The following is a 20,521-nucleotide window of genomic DNA, read 5'->3' as shown; positions in this document are numbered from 1 at the left end:
TGTGCTGGTTTGTATATATATTATGTCCACCAGAAAAAGCCATATTCTTTGATGCAATCTTGCGGGGGCAGATTGATTAATCTTTTGGATTACGGTGTGACCTCTTGATTGGATGTTTCCATGGAGATGTGACCCACTCAACTGTGGATAATTCCTTTAATTAGATTATTTCCATGGAGCTATGGACTCTGCCCATTCAGAGTGGGTCTTAATTTAATCACTGGAGTCCTATAAAAGAGCTCACAAGCAAGAGGAACTCAGAGCAGCAGCTGAGAGTGACATTTTGGAGAGCAGCTCAGAGAGACATTTTGGAGATAGCCACTGAATGCAGAGTTTTGCTGACACTTTGGGGATGCTAGCCCAGTGTTTGCTCTGGAGAAGCTAAGAGAGGACAAAACACCCCGAGCAACATTTTGAAGAAAGCACAGGAGCTGAGAGAGGAGCTGGAACACAACTGGGGATCAGCAGATGCCAGCCACACACCTTCCCAGCTAACAGAGGTTTTCTGGAAGCCATTGGCCTACCTTCAGTGAAGGTATACTTGTGTTGATGCCTTAATTTGGACATTTTTATGGTCTTCAGACTGTAAATTTGTCACCAAATAAACCCCCTTTATAAAAGCCAATCCATTTCTGGTATTTTGCATGACAGCAGCATTAGCAAACCAGAACAGTAGGTATAGACACAGATTGCATAATAGAACCCCCAGGGTAACCACAAGAAATTATTGTAAAAATATACAGAAACAGAAATGAAAAAAGCATCATTCAGATACATCAAAAAAGATCAACAGTATGAAAAAGGAGGCTGCAATGAAGGAAAAGAGAGACAAAAAAGATATGATATATAAAAATCAAAAGACAAAATGGCTGAAGTAAGTACTGCCTTTACAGTAATAACACTGAATGTCGATGGATTAAATTCCCCAATCAAAAGACACAGATTGGCAGAATGGATTAAAAAAAAACATGTTCCAGCTATATGTTGTTTACAAGATACTCAAACTTACACCCAAAGACACAAATAAGTTTAAGGTGAAAGGATGAAAAAAGATAATCCATGCAAATAATAATGAAAAGAGAGATGGGGTAGCTGTACTAATACTGGACAAAATACACTTTAAGTCAAAAACTGTTACAAGAGACAAAAAGGACAGTATATACTAATAAAGGGGTCAATCCACCAGGAAGAAATAACAATGATAAATACTTATGTGCCTATCAATATGCCCCCAAATCCATGGGGTAAACACTGGCAAAGCTGAAGGGAGAAACAGACACCTCTAAAAGAATAGCTGGAGACTTCAATACACCATTCTCATCAACAGTTAGAAAGTCTAGGCAGAAGATCAATAAGGAAACAGAGAACTTGAATAATATGATAAATGAATTACACCTAACAGACCTATATGGAACATTGCACTCCCAAACAGCAGGATATATACATTCTTCTCAAGTGCACATAGATCCTTCTCTAGGATAGACCACACATTGGGTCACAAAAGAAGTTTCAATGAATTAAAAACATGGAAATTATACAAATCATCTTCTCTGACCACAATGGAATGAAGCTGGAAATCAATAACATGCACAGAACTGGAAAATCCACAAATACATGGAAGTTAAATAGCACATTCTTAAACAATCAATGGGCCAAAGAAGAAATTGCAAGAGAAAATGGTAATTAGCTTGAGATGAATGAAAATGAGAAAACATCATGTCAAAACTTACGGGATACAGTGAAGGCAGTGCTGAGCAGGAAGTTCATAGCCCAAAATATTTACATTAAAAAAGAAGTAATAGCTAAAATCAAAGATCTAACTTCACACCTGGAGGAACCAGAAAAAGAAGAGCAAACAACATAAAGCAAGCAGAAGGAAAGAAATAACAAAGATTAGAGCAGAAATAATGACACAGAATTTTTTTTAAAAGAGAGAGCATCAACAAAACTAAAACCTGGTTCTTTGAAAAGATCAATAAAACTGACAAACCTTTAGCTAGACTGACAACAGTAAAAAAAGAGAAGACACTGATAAATAAAATCAGAAATGAGAGGGAGACATTACTACTGTCCCCACAGAAATAAAGAATCCTGAGAAGATTCCATGAACAACTCTATGCCAGCAAATGAGACAACCTAGATGAAATGGACAAATTCCTAGGGACACACAAACAACCCAACTTACTCTAGAAGAAACAAAAGATCTCAACAGACCAATTATAAGTAAAGAGATTGAATCAGTAATCAAATACCTCCCGACAAAGAAAAGCCCAGGCCTAGATGGCTTCACAGAAGAATTCTACTAAACATTCCAAGAAGAATTAGTACCAATCCTGCTCAAACTCTTCCAAAAAACTGAAGAGGTGGGAACACTACCTAACTCATTCTATGAAGCCCAGATCATCCTCATACAAATGCCTGGTAAAGATACTATAAGGAAAGAAAAGTACAGACCAATTTCTATTATGAAAACAGATGCAAAACTCCTCAACAAAATACTAGCAAATCGACTTAACAGCACATTAAAAGAATTATACACCATGATAGAGTGGGATTTTTCCTAGGTATGCAAGGGTGCTTCAACATAAGAAAACCAATAAACCAACTAGTGTAATACACCACATTAACAAAATTAAGGGTAAAAACAACATAATTATTTCTTTGATCCAGAAAACCCAGCATCATTTCTTGAAAAGGATTTTTCTTAGAAAAATAGTAGTAGAAGGAAACTTCCTCAACATGATAAATGGCATATATGAAAAACCCACTGCTAACATCATACTCAATAGTAACATACCGAAAGCTTTCCCTCTAAAATCTTTCTGGAACAAGAGAAGGATACCCACTCTCACCACTCTTATTCAGTATTGTACTGGAAGTTCTCACCAGAGCCATTAGGCAAGAAAAAGAAATAAAAGGCATCCAAATTGGAAAGGAAGAAGTAAAACTTCCATTATTGGGAGATGATATGATCCTACACATAGAAAGTCCTGAAAAAATCTATAACACAGTTACTAGACCTAATAGAGGAATTCAGCAAAGTGGTGGAGGTACAAGATCAACATGCAAAAATCATTGGTGTTTCTATACACTAGTAATGAGCAATTGAAGAGGAAATCAATAAAAATAATCCATTTACTATAGCAACTAAAAGAATCAAATATCTAGGAAAAAATTTAACCAAGGATGAAAAGGGCTTATACATAGAAAACTTCAAAACATTTCTAAAAGAAATCAAAGAAGATCTAAATAAATGGAAGACATCCCATGTTCATGGATTGGAAGACTAAATCCTGTTAAGATGTCAATTCTACCCAAGATGATTTACAGTACAATGCAATCCCAATCAAAATTCTAACAGCCTACTTTTCAGAAATGGAGAAGCCAATCATCAAATCTATTTGGAAAGGTAAAGGAACTGGAAATAGCCAAAACTATCTTGAAGAAGAAGAACATATTTGGAGGACTCACACTTCCTGACTTTAAAACTTAGTACAAAGCTACAGTGATCAAAACTGCATGGTACTGGCACAAGGATAGATACACAGACCAAAGGAATTGAATTGTGAGTTCAGAAATAGACCCTCATATCTATGGCCAACTGATTTCTGACAAGGCTGCAAGTCTACTCAACTGGGAAAAATAGTCTCTTTAAAAAATGGCACTGGGAAGACTGGATAACCCTTTGCAAAAGAATGAAGGGGAACCTTTCTCTCATACCATATATAAAAATTAACTCAAAATGGATCAAAGACTTAAATATAAAAACTGGGACTATAAAACTCCCAGAAGAAAACACAGGGAGGCATCTTTAGGACCTTGTGTTAGGCAATGCTTTCTTAGACTTTACACTCAAAGCACAAGGAAGAAAAGAAAAAAAAATAAATGCAACCTCATCAAAATTAAAAACTTTTATACCTCAGAAGACTTCATGATGAAAGTGAAACGACAACCTACACAATAGGAGAAAATATTTGGAAACCACGTATCTGATAAGGGTTTAATATCCAGAATATCTAGAAAATCCTTCAACTCAACAACGAAAAGACCAACAACCCAATTAAAAAATAGGCAAAAGACTTGAATAGACATCTCTCCAAAGAATATATACAAATGGCCAAGAAGCACATGAAAAGATGCACAACATTATTAGCCATCAGGGAAATACAAATCAAAATCACAATGAGAAACCATTTCACACCCACCAGAATGGCTGCTATAAAACAAAACAAAACAAAACAAAACAACAACACACAAAGAAACGAACAAAAAACCAGAAAATTACAAGTGTTGGAGAAGATGTGGAGAAATAGGAGTGCTCAGTCATTGCTGGTGGGAATGTGAAATGGTTCAGCTGCTGTGGAAGACAGTTTGACAATCTTTAGAGGTATAGAATTACCATATGACCTGGCAATCCCACTTCTAGATATATACCCAAAAGAATTGAAAGTAGGGACTTGAATATATGATTTCACACTGATGTTCATAGTGGTATTATTCACAATTGCAAAAAGTTGGAAGCAACACATGTGTCCATAACAGAAAAATGGATAAACAAAATGTGGTATATACATACAGTGGGATGTTATTCAGCCATAAAAAGGAATGAAGTTCTGATTCAAGCAGCAGAGATGAACCTTGAAGATATTAGGATGAGTGAAATAAGCCAGACACAAAAAGACAAAGAATGTATGATATCACTGATATGAAATAATAAAATAAGCCAACTAATAAAGTAATAATAAATAATAATAAATAATAATAATAAATAAATAAATAAATAATAAATAATAAATAATAATAAATAATGAAATAATAAAATAAGCCAACTCATAAAGTCAGAATCTAAATATAGGTGACCGGGGGCTGGGCTGGAAGTAGGGAATGGGGAGTTAATGCTTAAATTGCACAGCATTTCTATTTAGGTTGATTGTAAAGTTTGGTAATGGATGGTGGTGATTTTAGCACAACATTGCGAATGTAATTAACAACACTGAATTATATATGTGAATGTTGATAAAAGGGGAAATTTTAGGTTGTATAAATGTTGCTAGAATAAAAATTAAAAACAAAAACCAAAGGACTGTCCAACACAGTGAACCTTATTGTAAACGATGGACTACAGTGAACAGTACAATTATAAAAATGTTCTTTCATGAATTATAGACAGATGTGGGGCAGTTCACCCAGGCCCTCCAGGGCCGCCCACTGGAGACCTCCCCATATCACTGACATAAGCTGCTAGGCTTGATTCTCCTTGAGAGGCAGCATAGTAGAGTGGGCAGACCTCCCCGCTCACCAGCTGGATGACTGAGCAGGTGACTTGGGCTCTCTAAGCCTCAGACTCCCCAAGCCTCAGTCTCCCCTTCTGGAAATGGGCTAACGATCATATTGCTCTTATAGCGTGATTATGAGAATTGAATGAGCTAACAGATGATAAGCACTTAGCAGAATATCTGATATTTAAGAAGTGCTTGGTTGTTGAGCTTCTTCTAAAAAATTCCAGGTATAAACCTTAAAATTGAAGTTAGGTTAAAAACTTCATTGAAAGCAATGCCGTGCATAACAGCACTGATAAAATCACATTGCAATAAATAAATCCCCCATAACACATCAATAGTTAGGGCCTATATTAGTTTCCCACTGCTGCTATGACAAGTAACCACAAATTTAGTGGCTTAATGCAAATTTATTATCTTGCAGGTCTGGAGGTTAGAAGACTGAAATTGGTCTTATGGGACTAAAATTACAAACTGCATTTTTTCTAGACATTTTAGGGGAAAATCCACTCCTTGCTTTTTCTAGTTTTCCTAGTGGCTGCCTCCAATCCTTGGCTCATGGCTGTATCACTCCAACTTCAGCTTTTGTTGTCACATCTCCTTCTCTCACCCTGGTCTCTTCTTTTCTCTTATAAGGACCCTTATGATTCCATTGGGCTCACCTGGATAATCCAAGATAATCCCCCCATCTCAAGATCCTTAATTTAATCATATCTGCAAAGTCCCTTTTGCCAAGTAAGGTAACATGTTCATGGCATGGTCATGGCAGATCTTTGCAGACATTCTTTATTCAGCCTACCGCAGGGCCTTACCCCAGATGGTACATGAGTTCATGTAAATAGTCAACAGAACCAATATCCATGTCACCTAAGCAGCCTCCTTAGGGTTTACAGGAATGGGATAGAATCTTCAGGAAGCAATGCCCAACAGAAGTGTTTGGTGAATCCCTGTATGTCTAATCTCAGTTGTCCTGGAGCCGATGGCTGCACAGGGAATATAGAACAGGGAAATTGGTGCTGGTGTTAGGCCTGGGGACAGCCAGGCTTCTCACCAGCCTGTTCTATTTCCACTCAAGACCATGGTTTTGGGATGTGTGGAAGAGAGGAAAAGAGGATGGCTCTTCTTTATTCAGCTTCACTTCATATGTCTCTGGGTACCCTGCCCAGAATGAGATCTATTGAAATATCCCTGCCAGCTGATGGGAAAGCTCAGCTCAACAACAGCTGGCTTCAGTAAAAGTTAACTCTAAACTTTAATGCAGCGCTGAGGAAGTATTAATATTTCATCCCTTGGGCAAAGCAATGCTTTGCTACTAGAGAAATGGGAGTGTCCTGCCAGCTCATCTTGACTCCAGGAAATGGCTACTGCTCTGCTGCAATGTGTTGCTTGTGAAACAATTTCCATACTTTTGGAATGGACAGATGCCACCCCTACCTGCATGCTCCAGCACTGACCTTCCTTGTGCCACAATTATGATGTCTGAGCTCCTGCTACAGACTGTTACATCCCAATGATGTCAACTTCACCTTGGCCGTTACATAGGTCTCTCTCTTGGCAAAGCTCAAAGGCAGTCTGTTGAGAAGCATCAAGGCTTTCTGGCCACAATTTCCTGCACTATCACTCAAGTTGCTACAAGTAAAAATTTTATGGATACTAATCAGACTGGATCCTGAAATAACAGAGTGGGATGTTGTCTCCTCCTCAAGCCCATTTGTTTGATTAGCCACCATATCACTCTGGTACTTTTTAGGATCTGAAATCAAAGCTAAAGTGAATTTCCAAGTAATAAAATTCATTCAAGTCACTAGTGAGAGGCTCATTTGTGAGCACTTCTGGTAATAAGACCCAAATGTTGGGCTTAATAAATAGCACCAAAGACTTGGGTTATTCTCTTTTGGGAATTGCAGACTAGTTCCCATCTGAAGCCAGAGGGTTAATGAGGTAGCTTCACCTAATGATGTCAGTGCTGAGTGTGGCCAGCCCTCTCCTCGGAGGTAGAATCCGGGGCCTCATGACAGCAGACAAATGACTCCAGGATCCTGTCTCACTGGGCCTCTCTGTGTGACGTGCCTGCAAAGGCTTCATTCCCTGTCCTTGGTGTATCTTGTCTGCTTTCTAGCTCAAGTTCTCTTTCTGGTCTTGGGCCCCTGGATGACCTGTCCCTGCCACCTACCCTGTGACACTTTGCTCTCTTCCATCCTAACAAACACCTCTGCTCCAGCTTCTTTTCTGGGGTCTTGCTAAGAAAATTCCTATTGTTCATGTTGGCCAATGCTCCAATGACCACCATGCTCCCCACTTCCCAGTCTATTCCTCACTCAAATAAATATATGCAGAGACCCACTTTGACTCTGACAAGCACAGCCCTCTCCCCTCCCCTTCCTAACCACCCATGGCACTTAATTCTGGCCATGTGGTGGTCAGGTGGCAGCTCCCAGGTACCCCCACTAACTGCTTGCTTGGTTGCTCTTCCTCTGCTCTCTCTTGGCAACAGATGAGTTAAACCTCTTCCTCTTCCTCTATCTGAGTTCTCTGGATCTTTTCCAAGTCAGCTCCACCTTCCTGATACTACACGTGATGTTTCAGGAAGGTCCTCTTTTGTCCTGGATCATGAAGTTTTATATCAACTCATGTTTTCCTATCCTCACTTCCTCTTTTTGATGCTGCCCAAAAGCAATGGCCACATGAAAGTGTTAGATGTGAATAATATTTCCTTCTGGCATTGTAATACCAGGTCAACAGCTGGGATTGGGCATTGAGCTTTGCTTGTCTCCATGTTAAACCTCACTTTCTCCACCCACACCCCACCCATCTTTCTTCCTTCTCCCAGCCTGGGCTCCCCTTTGTGCTCACTGCTGTGAGGATTCTGTGCTATCAGAAGACCACACTCCCAGAGGGGAAGACACAGTCAGCAGGAATCATTTGCCAACACACGACCATGTTGCTTTTGCCTTGTTCTGACCTGCAAATGGAGAAAACTGCAGGTGTTGAACCAATGAGCTAAGGCAACTCATCATTGACAACAGTTTCAGCTTGAAAGTTTTGGGGGAATATTATCAAGCTACTGTTAACTGGGCAGGCAAATGCTTAAACACAAAGGGCACTCTGAATCAAGATGGCAAATACCACTCCAATGCCAGCTTGCCAACACAATTGGGTCCCACTTTAGGGAAACCTGAACTAAAAAAAAAAGACAGCTTTTTCAAACTCAGGGCTCTGAGACGTAGGAGAAAGTCGTTTGCTTGGTACCGGCACTTTGGTCACCTTCCAAGAAGTAGCAATTATATAGGACCTGGCTTTGTGTTTTATTAATTAACAGTTTATTTGAGTAGATGATATATGCACATGGAAAAAAATCTAACAGTGCTAAAGGTGTGGTTTTTTTTGTGTGTGTTTTTTGTTTTCTTTGTTTTGATTTGGGCACCATGGAAGGATGTGTGGTGTAGAATTTGTATAATCTCTATTTGTCTCAGCAGCAAAAATTATTGCTGGACATTTGTTCATTGAACCTGGGAAGTGTGTCTTCCTAACTCACTTGACATTTAGCTTTGAGGCTAGGCTCTCCAACAGGCAGGGGCTAGCTGTCATGGCATTCCCCTAGACCAGGAAACTTCTGGTCTCTCTGCAGCTCTGCCAACTTTCCTAATGCCTTTTGCTTTAAAATAGGATTGCTAATTGCCTAACATAATAAGGGTCACAAATTGGGGTATTTATTTTCATGCATATTTTAAGGAAAGAGTGTTTTCCTCTCCCTTGGGTTGGTTATTAAATTGGAGAAGATGTCTGCTCAAAGGCAATGTCACAATCAATAAATCTGAAAATCCCCAGTACTGGAAAGAGTTCAAGATAGAGGCATACAAATCTCTTAATCCTCATTATTGTGCAGACAAGAGGAAGATAAGGCTTACAAGTTGCTCAGAAGGTTTCCACAACACATCTTCCTATCTGCCGGTGACAACCAGCTTTGAAATCTGTTGACAGTTGACACCAAAATAGATTAGCTCTCCCTGGAATTCCAGAAGTTTCTGTTGGAACATGCATGCTACTGTGTTTGCAGCTGGCAGCTGGGCAGTCAGTTGGGGTGAATGCCATCTCCCTCCATGCTGACAGAAGTACCAACAAGTCCTACTGGAACCACACTAGTCCACGCCCTGCTGGCACTCTAAAGTCTGTTGGTGTGTCCTAGATTTGAAATTTCTGGGGTAATAATAATAACAGCTAGTACTCATTGAGCACTTTCTATATACCAGGCACCATATTCAGCCCTATATGCACTATTTCATACAATCCTCATGACAACCCCAAAAGGTAGGTCCTATTATTTCCATTCTACAGAAGAGGTAATTGAGGCTTCCTAAGGTGAAACAATTTGTCCAGGTAAGTGGCAGCACCAGGGTCTGAGCCTTGTGAGTCTATGTTCTTAATGTACTGTTCTGTCTCATAATGTGCACATTTCTAGGCTCTCTCTATCTTTTTGGCTTGTCTTCAGGACAGGGGTGGTGTTTTTTAGTATAAGCTCATCAATAAGCTTTCTTTCCCTGAATCATATGCTGGTGGCTTCTCCACTGAATATTTGTATTATTTAGTAAGGATTAGGGAGCACACACACCCATAAACTCACAAACATATGTCATGTTTTATGTTTCTTGCAATCCCAAACCAGCCCTAAAAATGTATCCAAGCTTTTTCAGCAAAATGCAAAACAAAATTGGCCAGATTACGAAAAGCCACTCCCAAGCACATAGTTCCCTGATGCATTTGCACACACGTCTTCCTGGTTCCAAAGGCAGCCTGACATTTTAGAGGCTGGCCCCAGGCCTGGGGCACCTGCAGCTGGCATACACAGAGCATGGCCTCCTGGTGGTTGGTGATCTTGGGTGTTACAGATACTCACGTTGATTTGCCACAGATTTTCCTCTGATACCACTGCTTACAGTTGGTGAAGTATTTCTTGTTGGTTCCAATGACCTTCTGCACAGCACACACGTTGGGGCTGAAAACAAAAGCAACAGTGTTCACAAGATGGTAGGCATGTCTGCCCAACTCTGACGTCCTTCCCACCAGGTTGCCCCTTCTGAGTCATTAGTACTTTCTAGATATGGAGGAAATACAGCCACTTCAGTGGTGGTATCATGGGAAGGATGGGGTGGTGGTGGTGGTGGTGGCTTGGGGGTAGACTTTGGCCCTCTGACTTAGATTTCCATCAGCTACCCCAAATGAAAAATTGGCAAAGTCTATCTTCCATATCAGTACAATTTCATATGATAAAAGCACCTCAAAAGCGGAGCGTTTGCTAAGCAAAGCAGCTTTGAGAGAAGCCCCCAGCCTTTTTCTACACAGGCCCTGAGATGCACATTGCTGGCCCACTGTCATGAGAGGGAGGCCAAGGTCAAGGCCCCAGCACCTCCCAGGCAGCTCCACATACAGATAACTGTGTGCATCCCTAGGTCAGCTGCCTGGCTCCCAAGAACAATCTCTTAGGAGTATCTGTCCCAGAAATTAGAGGGCATGGCTATCTGCTGTCAGGACTACCACAGGGGACACTCTCCCACTGAACCCCAGTCCCTCATTACTTAGGACTTCATCAACTCCTGCTCCCCAGAAAGACTTTCTCCATTGCCCGTGATGACACTCTTCTTTCCTTCCTCTGATCTGGGATACAGCTGTCCATACCCCTTGTTTGATGCTGGGTACCAAAAGAATCCTATTACATATGTGGATGTGTTTTACTATCTTCAAAAGAACATGGCAGGCAAGCACTTTGCCTTGTTCTTTTTCTTTTAGGTTCTAGATAGGGCCTAGCATTGAGTCAGAGTAGAGACAGAACTTGGAATGAAATTTTTGAAGATACCGCTCCCAGGACCAGCTCAAAGAATTCTCAGGAACTGTGAGAAAGCTGAGTGCAAATGTTCTGGGATTCTGCTGGGATTGTGTTTTGGGGTGTTTCATCCCGCTGTTCTAAGTCCTGACTTAAACTGTGCACAGGCCTAGTGATGGTGGGTCCTCCACGAAGTATCCTGGGGGAAAGGAGGCTGCTGAGGTTGCACAGGGGCGGGAAGGGGTCCTGCTGAGCCTGAGGCAGATAGCACACCTGGCAGAATCACAAGTCAGAGGAAAGCAAAAGAGAACAGAGAGCTTTAGGGCTTTCACAAAACTTCTGCACCCAGAGAATTTCAGCTGTCATCCAAAGGGTAAACTATTTCTTTAATGTTATGTTCCTTTGTTATTTCACAAATGCAATCAACAGACATTATTTGATGTACATGCTCTCTTTAAAAACTTTTTATTTTGAAATACTTTCAAACAAACCAAAGTTACAAAAATAATAAAACCCCATTCAGAGAACTCCAACAAAGTCCTATCCTCCCAGATACCAAGATCCATCAATTTTAACATTTTGCCACAAATGCCGTATCATGCTATCTATCCATCAGTCTATTAATTCATCTACCTATCCATCTATCTGTCTGTCAATTTATCAATCCATTTTCTAAACATTTGAGTATAGGTTGCATACATCATGCTTCTCAAAGATTCAATAACTCCATGTACATTTCCTAAGAAAAAGGATATTTACTTATGCATCCACTTTAAGTGTAGTTATAAAGTTCAAGACATTTTGCAGTGATATAAAGCTTACGATCTATATTCCAATTTTTCATATGTTCCAATAAGGTCCTCTTAAGCCTTTCTCCTTTCCTGTTAGATCCCATCCAGGATCATGTATTGCCTTTAATTGTCATTGTCTCTTCAGTTGCTTTCTTTTTATTGTGGGAAAGTGTATACAACATAAACTTTCCCATCTCAACCACTCCTAAGCATATCATTCAATGGGGTTAATCATATTTTCTTTGCTGCTGTACCCTCACCACCTTCCATTGTGAAAACTTTCTCATCTCCCCAAGCAGAAACACTACACCTATTTCACATTAACCCCCCCCATTTACCCTGCTCCCCACCTCTGGCAAACTGTACTCTAATTTCTGTCTCTATGATCTTGCATATTCTCCAGTATTTTCTCTGTAGTTGCCATGGGGCTTAAACTTAACATCCCAAATCTATTACAATCTCATTTGCTTTGATACCAACTTAACTTCAATAGTATACATAAACAATGTTCCTTTACCCTCTGGCCCCCACTTTTATAGAATTCTTGTCAAATATTAATGTTTATACATTCTGAGTCCAAACCACTGATTTATCATTACATTTTATATCTTTTTCTTTTTGATCCTGTAGCTAGTACAAAGTGGAGTTACAAACCAGAAATACAGTAGGACTGGCATTTATATTTACCACTGGTTTTATCCCTACCTGAAGATCTTTATTTCCTCAGACAGCTTCGATCTATTGTCTATTGTCCTTTTTCTTCAACCTGCAGAACTCCTTTACCATCTCTGATAAGCCAGCTCTAGTGGTGACCAACCCCCCTAAGCTTTTGTTTTCTGGGAATGTCTTAATCGGCCCCTCATTTTTGAATGACAGTTTTGCCAGATAAAGAATTTTTGGCAGTTTTTTGCTTTCAGCACTTTAAGTACATCCTCCCACTGCCTTGTCTCCAAGTTTTCTGATGAGAAATTGACACTTAATTTTATTGAGGCTCCCTTGTACATGACATGTTGCTTCTCTCTTGCAGCTTTCAGAATTCTCTTTATCTTTGGCATTCAACAGTTTGATTATAATATGTGATGGCATGGGTTTATTTGAGTTTATCCTGTTGGTAGTTTGTTGAGCATCATTTCTTTCATTAAATTTGAGCAGTTTTCAGCCATTTTAAAAAATATATTCTTTCTACCCCTTTCTCTCTTCTCCTTCTGGGACACCCACAATGCATATATTGGCACACTTGATGGTGTCCCACAGATTCCTCAGGCTCCGTTCACCGTTTTCTTTCTTTCTTCCTTTTGTTCCTCACACTGCATGATTTCAACTGTCCTATCTTCAAGTCCACTAATTCCTTCCTCTGCTATCTCCATTCTGCTATTATACCCCTCCAGGGAATTTTAAATTTTCTGTTACTGTGGTCTTCAGCTCTGTTTGGTTCCTTTTCATAATTTCCATCTCCTTTGATATTCTCTTTGTATTCATCTATTGTTTTCCTGATTTTCTTTAGGTATTTGTCCATGTATTCTTTTAGCTCTCTGAGCATATTTAGGAACATTTTAAAAAGGTCTTTGTCTCAGGTCTGTATGTCCCAGGTCTGGTCCTCATCACTGATGGTTTCTAATGCTTTAATGTTCTCCTTTGCCTGTGTCATCCTTCTGTTTCTTTGTATGTTTTGTAAGCTTTGGTTGAAACCTGGACATTTTGATATTTTGATGTGTTATTGCTGGAATTTAGATTCTGAGGTATTTGCACCTCACATTTGTATCTAGTTAGTGCTATGACAGAGCTTTTCTTGATTGCCAGGAGTTAATGAAGAAAAAAAGAGAGAGAAGACGAAAGAAAAAGAGAAAACACCTTTCCTGCCTTTGCAGATTGCCCTGTGCAAGTGCTCTCCTTCAGGGCTTATCCATACAATGAGTTTAGAGAACAACTCTAAGCCAAAGTGGTAGATTGGTCTTGCCTTGGGATTCCCCTTGTGGGCTTAGGAATCTCCCCATTTACAAGGTTTGAATGTCCCCTCTTCCCTAGGAAATAGTTTCCTCATGGTTCCAGACGCTGCACTGTGTCCTACAGTTAGCAATCCCTTGCTCCAGGCATCCACTTGGCTACTCTCCCACAGTATTCTATAGAAGAGCTCAGTAAGCCACCTTCTACAGGCAGAACAAGGTCTGGGATAGAGAGTCCCTCAGGTCTCTACCAGACAGATTGGGCCAGACATCCACACTCCCAGTATGTACACGAGGGTTACTCTGCTCCCTCTGGAACCAGGATCAGGGATCTGCCCTGGGGCCACCCCAGGCTTCTCACTGAGCCCATGCAGGGTGGAGGAGGGCCCAGCCAGGTTATCATGATATCCTACTGCATTTAAGTAGCCTTCTTTCTTGATTTAGTGCTAGCTTGTTACTGCAGTCCTTTAACGGTTTTCTGGAGTTTTGAGAAAGATGCTTCTGTCAGTTTTGTTGGTTGCTAAAAGCTTCTGTTGGGGGTCAGAAACTGAAAGTGTCTCATTCCATCAGAACACACTGATATTGCAGAAAGAACTACACCCATCTCATCAGCTGTAGGAACTTGGCAAATTCTCAGATATGCAGAGTCAGGTTATAGGGTGGGGAGTCACTGTGACCCTTTACTTCTTTGCCCCCCTCTCTCCGACTGTATGGCCCTCTCTTGTCCAGTGTGTCATTTAATAGGCAAAGATGAGTGGACCAAGGGGTCCCAGTAAATATTAGTGGATTGCTGCAGGAACCTGAGAGTGAGAGAAGTTAAGACCGGAGAGGAAAGATACCACAGACCCAGCTGGGAGAAGAGTCCATGTCTCTGTCCTAGGTGGGTCTGACTAAATGCCCACCACCCCCAGCAGATTTTTAGATACCTTGTTTCCCTGCTTGCTACCAGATTCACAGATTACAGTGGTTCCCAAACAATCCCTGAGGAGTCCCAGCCCCAAGGTCCTGTTTATTGCTGCACAACCTCAGAAGCTCTTCTATCTGACCAAGCAGGAAACAATTACTGTCGATGAATTCCCTGCAACTTTCCGTAGGCGTATGGCGAATCTTCAGTGAATCTCTTGTGCATGTGGCTCCAACATTCCTTTACAGAGTGAGTTTCCACTGCTGCTGCCCTTTGACAGGAGCGGAGGCTGGGGGAGGCTGTGACTCGCTCTCATAGGAAATTTATGCTAAAGTTTAATTGAAATGAGCAAGTCATGGAGGTATTTCTGGGCCTTCCGCTTCAAGCTTAACAGCACTGCTGTTCAACTTGGATTTGAAAATGAAGTACTTGAGGAAATTCAGTCCAATTTTTGGTTGTTGCTATTCGGAAGTGTGACTGCATTTTTACTTGTTTCTCAGTATTTTTTTCCCTCCCTAGCAGCAATACAGACACAGCTGGGAATCAAGAAACCATGCCAGAGTCACTACTCTCCCAACAGCTTTCTGGACTGAGTCTATCTCACTAAGTTGCAGTTTCTCTGTCTATAAAGTAAGAACATGAACAACCCATCTCACTGTATTGTTGAGAAGATGAAAACAAAAGTGCCGATGGGTGATAAAGAGCTGCCCATGAGTAAGGTAAAGTTATTTCCTCCTTCATGTCTTGGAGCACAACACATTTCCTTAAAACAGCAAAGAGATTTTTCTTCCCTTTTTTACAAATTCTCACTTTGAATGACGAGTTGGGACTTGAACAAGGTTATCCATTTTGCACAGAGTGCCACACCCATGCATGCACGGCCAGGCAGCCCTGTGGTATTTTCAGGGACAGTTAGAGCAGAATAAATGTAACCATGCCTACAACCATTTTGTCATGGTTCATTTGCCTGAGGACCTAGGCTTCACTGGGGGTGGGGGTGCATGTAAGATTTCTTAGAGCATTCTGCCCAAAACAGATTTCTATGAGCCTTTCCAACTGTACTGCAAGAAGCAAATCAAGAGGATTAGCCTTCAGGGATATGGTTGGGAAGTTGATCTAAGATCTGAAACTCATAACAAAGAGCATCTGCTTTAAAACAAAACAACAAAAAAGAAACTTATTTTCTGGCTGACGGTGGCTTTTCTGGGCTCTGAAGGGAAGGAAGAGGAGGTTTGCTATAGAGATGGTTTTTGGAACACCCTTGACATCTTTTGGGAACCTTCACTGTGGGTGTGCGCAGATGCCATTCTGGCTGACAGTGCTGTGGGGCATGCTCTCGGGGTCTCTTTCTGACTTATTGGCTAAGATGAAGAAGCAACAAAAACTTCCCAGGCAGACTGTGGCACCCAAACATGGCATGCTTCATTGGCAAGAAAGGCAGAAGGACCAAAGGTAAGCTGGGCAGAGATAATAAAAACACCAGGTTCACACTTTGACTTTTACACCTCATCTTTAGCTTTTTATTTTTCTGCTCTGCTCCTGTTGCCCTCTAGTACACACAGCCTACATCATAGGTGACACCCCCACTTTCCCAAGCAGCCCAAGAAAGCTTCTCCTGTGCTCTTCTCTTTCCAGGAGGGTGTTGTGGCTGCGGCATGTGATTTCACACTGTAGAGTGGCCAGACTTGCTCCCTTAAGCCCTCCTTTTCCCTCAGCCCTGAAAGGCTAAGTAAGAGCATAAAGCCACAGGCAGAGGAAAGAGGGGTAACTACGTCCTACCAGGGTCAGTCTGTACCCACCCCAACAGCACTCCCAGGTGTGGGAAGTCAAGGCTTGGTAAGGGCCTATAAAGTTAGCTGTAATCACCTGCTACAGTGACTTTTGGTCCCAGTGCAGATCTGCCCAGTCACTTGGAGGCTGGGTACTGCCTGGGTGTGAATGCCAGACCCCAGTGGCATTTGGGCTCCCTGAGGAGCCAGTTCCATGACTCTTTCCACATGTAGGTTTTCCCATTTGTGAAAAGAAGCTGGTGCACCAGGTAGGCTAGAAGCTGCAGCTAAGCCTGGCCATGTGTGAAGCAGCCATGGACTGGTTTGGGATGTAGAAATACTGCTCACCTCTGCCTGGGTCTGTGCCAGGTCTTTATCAGGTCAGAATTCTCTGCCTGGGTTTGCTTCCTAAAGCCAACACATCTTCAGTGTCTCAAAAGAGTATCTACACTTATGTCCAAACTTTACTCCCGTAGACTGGGAGTGATCATAGGAAAGTGGAATATCCTCTGTGAACAATGGGTGTGAGGGCCAGGTGAATTCCCCTGCTCCTCATACTGCAGGAGAGGAGGTGCCACTCTGCTCTTACTGTGCCTGGGTTGCTTTAGATGCTGCCTCCTTGTCTCGCACCAATCTCATGTCTAAAGTCGCTGGACAAGGACCTGGCTGGGGTGGAACCTGTGTGCCCCTCTGCCCGGGCCACCTTCCCAAGGGATTCTGGGCATGCAGCTGCCAACTCCCCGTTCCTCCTGTCGACTGTGAGTAGACGATGAAAGCCCGAGTCCGTGTCATGCTCTTAGTCTGAGCCGGGAATCATTGGTCAGCTCCCCCACCCACTTACTCTGTAGAACGTCAGCCTCTGGCTTTCCCACCAGGGTCCCCATCTCCCTCCCTCCAACTCCTTAAAGGCTGGTCTCTCCAAGAGCCTCAGGCTGCATGCTTTTCGTTCTGGCTTTGTCCTCTGGTGTCCCCAGCCCGCTTTGATGCCCTCAGGGGCGTGCGTTCCAGAGCCCCTAAGTCCAGTCCCGCCGCCACCCGCAGCGGGGAGGCTCGGCTTACCCGTGCTGTCGGCCCCGGAGCTGGCTGTGCTGCAGCACCAGCTGGTAGGGCGACTTGGAGGGTCCCGCCAGGGTCGTGGCCGGGCCCAGAGTCATCGCCAGGGCAAGGGACAGCAGCCGCACGAGGAGCGCCATGGAGTCGAAGGACGCGCACTGACCGGCCGACCGACGGGCGCGCAGTTGGCTCCGGGAAAGTGAGAGCGCCTCCGCCTCCCGGGCCAGGTTAAATAAGCGGCGAGCGGGAGGGCGCGGCTGCGAGGGGGCGGGGAAGTCCTGGGCCGGCCAGCGCGCGGAGGGAGGCAGGGCTGTCCCTGGCGCCTTGGCGACCGGCCCCCTCTGGCCTCCAGGCTCCGTTTGGCATCCACTCGCTTGCGCTTGGTTTCCTTCTCACTTTCTTCCTAGCTCACCCATTCACCACTTTGTCCTCCTTATTTTCTTTGTCTCTCCCCTCATCAACTGGCCTCCCAGGCACAAAGGACTACCGGTCCTTAAGGGAGGCCGCCGCCTCCTCCTTCCTGATGGCGTAGACTGGGAGTGAGGGGCAGCTGTCTCTGCTTCGCTCTCTCCGGGGGTCCTGCACGCCCTGAGCCCAAAGATCCCTCACTGATCTTCAGGCTACAAACCACTGCAGGGATGGGGAAAGGGGAAAGAAATTCTGATCCCCAGAATACTGTATCACCCATGAGATGGACCTCTGCATTCCAGAAGCTCCCACCTTTCCAGGAGCTTCCTCCCATCCCAGTCTTGCTTATTGAAAAATAGATAAGGAATAAGTCTTAGGGCCCAAGGAAGCCAACAAATGTGGAGCAGGTTTTGTTAGACTTTAAGCTACTCATGGAAACAGTGGGGAAGGGTGGGGTCTGTCACTTTCTTATTCACTTAGGCCCTCTTTCAATAGACATCTTGTAGTAGCACTACCTACCAGGTAGATGCTGTGCAGGAAAAGAGAAGATGCCTGCCCTAGAGGAGCTCAGAGCAGGTAAACGAAGAATTCCAAAAAGTGGAGACATAAGCACTCATCTAAGCACTCATGAATCACCCACCCCTTACCTGGCACTACTAGCTCTGGGGAGACCAAGATGGATGGGGCTCAGGTCCTTTCTGAAAAATCTCACAATTGGGGCAATCTGCAGCCAACCAAAAACAATGTGCTGTGGAGAGGTGCAGGCGGGTGAGCTTGGGAACCCGGAGGAGGCACCTGACCTTGATAGGAGGTGACATCTGCTTTTAGGTGTGGAGGATAAGGAATGAAGTGTGCATTCAGGGAACTTAAGTTACTTGGTCAGCTGAAACATGGGTCAAGGGAAGGAGCAGGGAGGAGGGCCAGAGTGTAGCAGGTGATGGGGAGTAGGCAGGGGTGATCAGGTGATTAGGAGGAGGACAGTATGAGAGCTCAAATTATGGAGGTGAACAGGATGGGGGAGATGGGGAGAGGAGGGCAAATTTGAGGGGTGTTGAGGAAGCAGTAGACCTAGCAGATTTGAGAGGCTCATAGGGAGTGGGGGAGAAAAGTGACTAAGGTGTCTTTGGCATGGGCATTTTAGTAGATGGGGTGCCAGTTTTACAATGAGGGGCACAGAGGGAGATGCAGGTGAGTGGTTTGGGATACAGCAAATTTGAGTATTCATGCAGGTGGAGTGTTCTGTGGGCAGCTGGATATAAAGATCCGGAGCTCAAGCCAGGATCTGGGATGGAGATTCAGACCTGGGAGGCCTCTATGGTTTATAGAAAGCTGAAGCTGTAGGAGCAACTGTTATCCCCAGTGAGGGCATGTGGAATGAGAGGTGGGTGATGACAGATGATGGAGAGGAGGATTGCAGAGCATAGCCCAAAAAGGAGGCCAAGGAGTGATGATGGTCAGCAGGAGGAAAAGGTGGGTGTGGAGCAGTCGTGGAAGGAGGGGAGTCCTGGAAGGTGGGAGCTGTTAACAGCAAGAAATGCTGTCCACAAGACAGGTCTGAATAGCGGCTGCTCCCGGAACCTGGCTGTGGAGAATTGTGTCAGGGCAGTGGAAAGGTTGAAGCCTGATTTGGGGGGTTTGAGGGGCAGGAGGAGATGAGGCAGTGGAGACAGTGAGTGTAGAGTGTAGATGATTCATTCAAGAAGTTTGTCTGTGAAGGGAGGGGGAATCAGGGTGGGAACCAGGAAAGGCAAAATCAAGAGGCTTCAACACATTAAAAAGAGGATGGAAAGGAGATGGAAAGTAAATAGTCAAAGCTAGGGAGAGAGAAGAGGTAGAGTGAGGGAGATGAGAAGCAAGGAAAGGCACAGAGTAGAGGAGTTTGGGGATGGAGGAGGGGCAGGGTTGTTGACCTAGCGAAAGCTATTGGGGGCCTGAATTGGGAGAATAGTAGAGGGAGTGGAAAGGAGGGGGCAGGTTGAGGGGAGATTTTAATGGTAGCATTGACCAGATTTGGAAACCACTTGACAGGGGAGAGTCAGGGAGAGGGACGAGTTAGAGATAACAGCGAGGCTTAGCGCCTGAATGACTGGATGCATGAACCGGGCGCACTAGTGAAGGTGCACATTTGCGTATGTGAGGGGAGTGTGTCATGAGTCCAGTTGTATCCACATTGTGCATGATGAGCCACCCATGTATCCAAGTGGAGATGTACAGGAGGGAGCTGCACTTAGGGTCCAGAGTTCAGGAGGGCTGAGGATTGGAGATGCAGATTTGTGAGCCACTAGCATGCAGGTGGTGGCTGAAGCTGGGGATTGGATGAGTTCCCTTGGGGAACATGGGTTAGAGGGGGAGCAAGAGGAAGAGGAAGAAAGGAGGGAAGGCCAGAACCTTGAGAAGCACCAAGCTGGAGATGGTAAGGTGTAAGTAGAGAAGGAACCCTGAAGAGGCAGAGAGACCCAGGGAAATCCACAAAGGCAATGGGAGAAGAGAATTCTCAAGTCATCTATGCCAAATGGGACAGAACATCCAAGCTGCAATGTACCAATAAGGTTCCTA

General features: G+C 43.5%; 1 protein-coding gene across 1 annotated transcript in view; it reads right to left on the bottom strand.

Moving 5' to 3' along the window:
- Positions 1-17,748, bottom strand: part of TGFBI (transforming growth factor beta induced) — a 42,774-nt gene extending 25,026 nt beyond the window's left edge. The window contains exons 1-2 of the mRNA XM_037801437.1: positions 17,564-17,748; positions 10,174-10,272 (exon numbers count right to left, since the gene is read on the bottom strand). Coding sequence (XP_037657365.1) covers positions 10,174-10,272; positions 17,564-17,697 — 233 coding nt within the window. The 5' untranslated portion in view covers positions 17,698-17,748. The remainder of the gene's footprint in view (positions 1-10,173; positions 10,273-17,563) is intronic.
- Between the last annotated feature and the right edge of the window lie 2,773 nt (positions 17,749-20,521).

This window comes from Choloepus didactylus, chromosome 13, assembly GCF_015220235.1.
Source record: "Choloepus didactylus isolate mChoDid1 chromosome 13, mChoDid1.pri, whole genome shotgun sequence".
In the NCBI taxonomy this organism is placed as follows: domain Eukaryota; kingdom Metazoa; phylum Chordata; class Mammalia; order Pilosa; family Megalonychidae; genus Choloepus; species Choloepus didactylus.
This window is presented reverse-complemented; position numbering and strand designations above follow the sequence as displayed.